At 37.3% G+C, this 4,142-nt stretch overlaps 1 protein-coding gene across 1 annotated transcript in view; it reads right to left on the minus strand.

Moving 5' to 3' along the window:
• The window catches only part of LOC107692428 (phosphoglucomutase-1-like), a gene marked incomplete at its 5' end in the record, with an annotated part of 15,396 nt that overhangs the window by 10,031 nt on the left and 1,223 nt on the right, over positions 1 to 4,142 (minus strand). The window contains 4 exons of the mRNA XM_016491476.1: positions 187 to 377; positions 493 to 618; positions 725 to 868; positions 961 to 1,123. Coding sequence (XP_016346962.1) covers positions 187 to 377; positions 493 to 618; positions 725 to 868; positions 961 to 1,123 — 624 coding nt within the window. The remainder of the gene's footprint in view (positions 1 to 186; positions 378 to 492; positions 619 to 724; positions 869 to 960; positions 1,124 to 4,142) is intronic.

The following is a 4,142-nucleotide window of genomic DNA, read 5'->3' on the forward strand; positions in this document are numbered from 1 at the left end:
TAAAAAGATATTAAGATAGTAAACAGATATTTTAAACTGGTATAATATTTCTCAATACTATAATAAATTAAGTCTTGGTGAGCAGAAGAGAATTCTTTTAAAAATATTAAAAAATCTGAGTAACCCCAAACGTTTGAACAGCAGTGTATGTGGTTATAAACTTCAGATATAAACTTTTAGACTTACACCATCACCATCAAATGCTGCTCCGAAGTCATATTCACCTCCCTTCATAGTGTTGACCAGGTCAGCAGCATATGTTAAGTTAGGGTCAGGATGGTGTCCCCCAAAGTCCTCAGAGGGGACACAGTTAACAGCAGAGTTAGCAGGTGAACCAAGTTCTTCACATACAATCTTCTTTACATAAGGACCCACCACTAGTGTGAAGAACACAGAAAGAGGCAGTCTTCAGTTGGTTCATATATATACTGTTTATGTAACTATGTAGTTTCAGAGGACTTATGTATGTTTTTGGGGGAATACAATCCATACCTCCATGCATTGCATCGAGCCGTACATTGATATGGTTGGGTCCTGAGAGCAACTCTTTCAGAGCAGCAAAATCAAAGATACCTCTTAGCATCTCTGCATAGGATTCCACTGAGTCCACAATTTCAACTGCAAAAGATACAAGACTGTAAACCATTCTGTAGATACATTAATCAAATATGAACTGAAAAATGATTTTATATAACTGGCAAATAGTAAAACTCCAAAATGGTACCAGTAAAGGGCTTGAACGTGTCAACCTCAAAGGTCTGCTTGCCAATGATTGAGAGGTCCACCTTGAGCTCAGGGCAGATGTGATATTCCTGGAGGCTCTTGCTGATCTGAAAGATTTTGTCTGTGATGCCCTCTGGTGCAGGACCTGGGAAGGACAAATCAGACAAACTGAATTCCAGTTCAATACAGTCTTTAATACTTCATCACTAATTACCAATTCATGCATGCATCTCTAACCTCCACTAGATATGTTGAACTTTATGCCAAAGTCTCCATTGGGGCCGCCAGGATTGTGACTGGCTGTCAGGATGATCCCCCCGATGGCTTTGATTTTTCGGATCACACAGGAAACAGCAGGTGTTGACATAATCCCATTCTGACCAATGACCAGCCTGCCAATCTAAGAGATCATGGACGAGACAAGTGACGATCAACTCATGATAAAAGATTATTAAAAATAATAATAATTAAAAAAAAACATTTTGAAGATTATATTCAGAAATACACTGTTTCATAAACCCCGAACCATAACAACCCTGACTTTGCCATCCAGTACAATGTTTACATCACATCAACCCTAGTGATGTGTCCTTGTGACTTATAGAACACACATATACTATGGACTGTTACACAACACAGCAACTGCATTGCAATCAATAGGACATGGCTAGTGCATATTTATCAAGAATGAAAATGTAGTACTTAAAGAAGCGATGCAAACACTGTGTTCTGTACAGATTTTACTTAATACAGCACTCATGCCGTGTAGACTAGCTTGAATTAAAGAATCGGGAAAAAAGATTCTGCGATTAATTTACGTCATGCTGCAGCAGTTACGTCATGCTGCATTCAAGTCCTCCTGGGACGTTCATACTTTTTAAAAAAATTTTATTAAAGGGGTCATATGATGCGATTTCAAGTTTTCCTTTCTCTTTGGCGTGTTACAAGCTGATTGTGCATAGATAAGATCCCTGAAGTTGCAAAGACTAAAGTCTCAAAACCAAAGAGATATTCTTTATCAAAGTTAAGACTCTGCCACGCCCCCCTAAAACAGCTCGTTCTAACACGCCCCCACATATCTACCTCACTATGTGGAAATATTTGCATAATGCCACCCAAATGTTCACGCAAAGAAAGAAGGCGTGGTTTCAGTAACCGCAGTTAGTGTTGAAGCAGCCATGTCAGGGAGACGCTGTATGTTTCTAGGCGAAAGCAAAAGCACTTTATTTGGCCTTCCGAAAGTAGATGCATTTAGGAATCTTTAAGATTACTTACAACAGAACAGCAATGCATTTTATGGACGACCGTTTCGTGAACCTAGGAGAGGAGGTAATTCTGACTTTGCTATGACAATCTGGCACTTCTGAATCAGCTACTGTTTTGTTATTAGTTTAAGTATTTGCTATTGACTGTTCAAATGCGGAGTTTTGCGCATCTTGTGCGTGTGTGTGTGTGCGCGTGCGTGTGTGTGAGAGAGAGAGCGAGAGAGTCTAAGAGTTCTAAGACAGGGAGTCAGCTGTCTTAGCTGTGGCTTGTGTACTGCAAACACATACCAGCTTCATCACTGTGTCCGTCACGCGACTCTGTTCCCCTTTCGGGCTTGAACTTTACATTTATTTTGAAAGATGAAGCTCGCGATTATGGTAAGGGGCGTTACATTTCCGACGAGTGCTTGCGGTGTTCGGCCAATCACAATGCACTGGGTCAGCTGGCCAATCAGAGCAGACTGCGCTTGTCGGAAGGAGGGACTTTGTAGAAAACGAAGCGTTTGAGAGAGGCGGGGCATAGAGGACCTACAATAATGTACAGTATTTGAAAAATAATGTGTTTTTTGAACATTAAAGCATGTCAACATATTCTGTTACACCAAATACACAAAACAATGATCTTTTAAAAAAGCATCATATGACCCCTTTAATGCCAAGGTACCAAATATAAAAATACAGAGAATATCAACATTACATACAAAGAGGTGACATTACATGCAAAGCACCATTTATAGATGTATGTAACAATAAATAAATAATACAAAACAAAAGATTTAACAAAATAAATTAAAAAGATTAAATAAATTAACCGTTTTAAAAGCCTTGAGATTCTTGGAAGGTGAAATAGTTTGGATATACTGTTGAACCTCTTTTTTATAAGGATTTTGATTAGTGAATTTACTGCGGTGAATATGAAATTTTGCAAGAAGTAATAATAGGTTAATAATAAAATATTCATTAATTTTATCTTTTTGTATATTAAAGAAGCCAAACAGTACATCCTTAAAAAGCAGAGAGAAACCCTGGAGTACACAGCGATTGATAACATTAGAAAATTCAATCCAAAATAGCTGTGTGTGAGGACAATCCCAAAAGATATGCATATCAGTTTCATTAGGGTAACCACAAAACAACAGCTTGTATCTATGTCTGATTTAAATCTTTTCAAAAACACTTTAGCTGGGTAAAATCGGTGTAACAATTTGAATGAGATTTCTCTAACCTTGTTAGTTATTATGTATTTCGAAGACAGAGTCCATACTTTTTCCCAATCAATATAATCAACCACATTCTTCCAATCAGTCATCACATATGGAGTTGTTACAAGCTCCTTTTGAAAAAGCGATCTAATCTTATAGTTACGTGATAAAGGATGTGACAAAAAGCATAGTTTTTGAACGTTCGTACTTACGAGTTGACAAGTCGTAATAACGACGTCAGGTGCGTTCAAGTCACTTTGCTCGGAACAATATGGCGATTTTACTTTTTTCCATAAAATTCTACAATTTTTTAAACTTTACATCTACAAAATTATGAATAAAGAATGTGCGTCATTGTGTTTTTGCTTTTTTTATTCAATTTATGAAGGTGATGTAAACTGAATCATTATAGCCTATGTTCTTTGGTAATTATACAATAATATAATATTTTGTATATGTAACATATAGTTTTATTTTACATTACAAAAAATTTATCATTTTATTAATTTCAACAAATTTACCATCAATACAGATGCTGCATATCTAGTCTTTGGATCCGACACGTTTTCTCACTGACACGCTCCCAACTCGGAAACTCGGGGCTTAAAGAAAATTTCGAGTTTCCCACTCATAATAACGACTTTGTGGTGGCGTTCATGTGCGTTCAACTCGTAATATTTAGAATATTACATGACTTTTCAACTCGTAAATACGATCTATCCGACATGACTTGAACGCACCAGTCGGCCATTCGTCCCTGGCATCAAACAAATAAAGTGATAGTGCTTATTATTTAGTTTTTGTTGGTTCGGTTTCATTAACACGGGTGTTATTAAATCAAACTCGCTCATTCTTGCATTTTGAATCGGACATGAACCGACCAGGTCTGGGGCCCGTTCTTCGTACGTCGCTAACTCAGTTAGCTGGATTTGATTGTTGATGATTTGGCATG

Source organism: Sinocyclocheilus anshuiensis, unplaced genomic scaffold (assembly GCF_001515605.1).
Source record: "Sinocyclocheilus anshuiensis isolate Anshui unplaced genomic scaffold, SAMN03320099.WGS_v1.1 scaffold70, whole genome shotgun sequence".
In the NCBI taxonomy this organism is placed as follows: Eukaryota; Metazoa; Chordata; class Actinopteri; order Cypriniformes; family Cyprinidae; genus Sinocyclocheilus; species Sinocyclocheilus anshuiensis.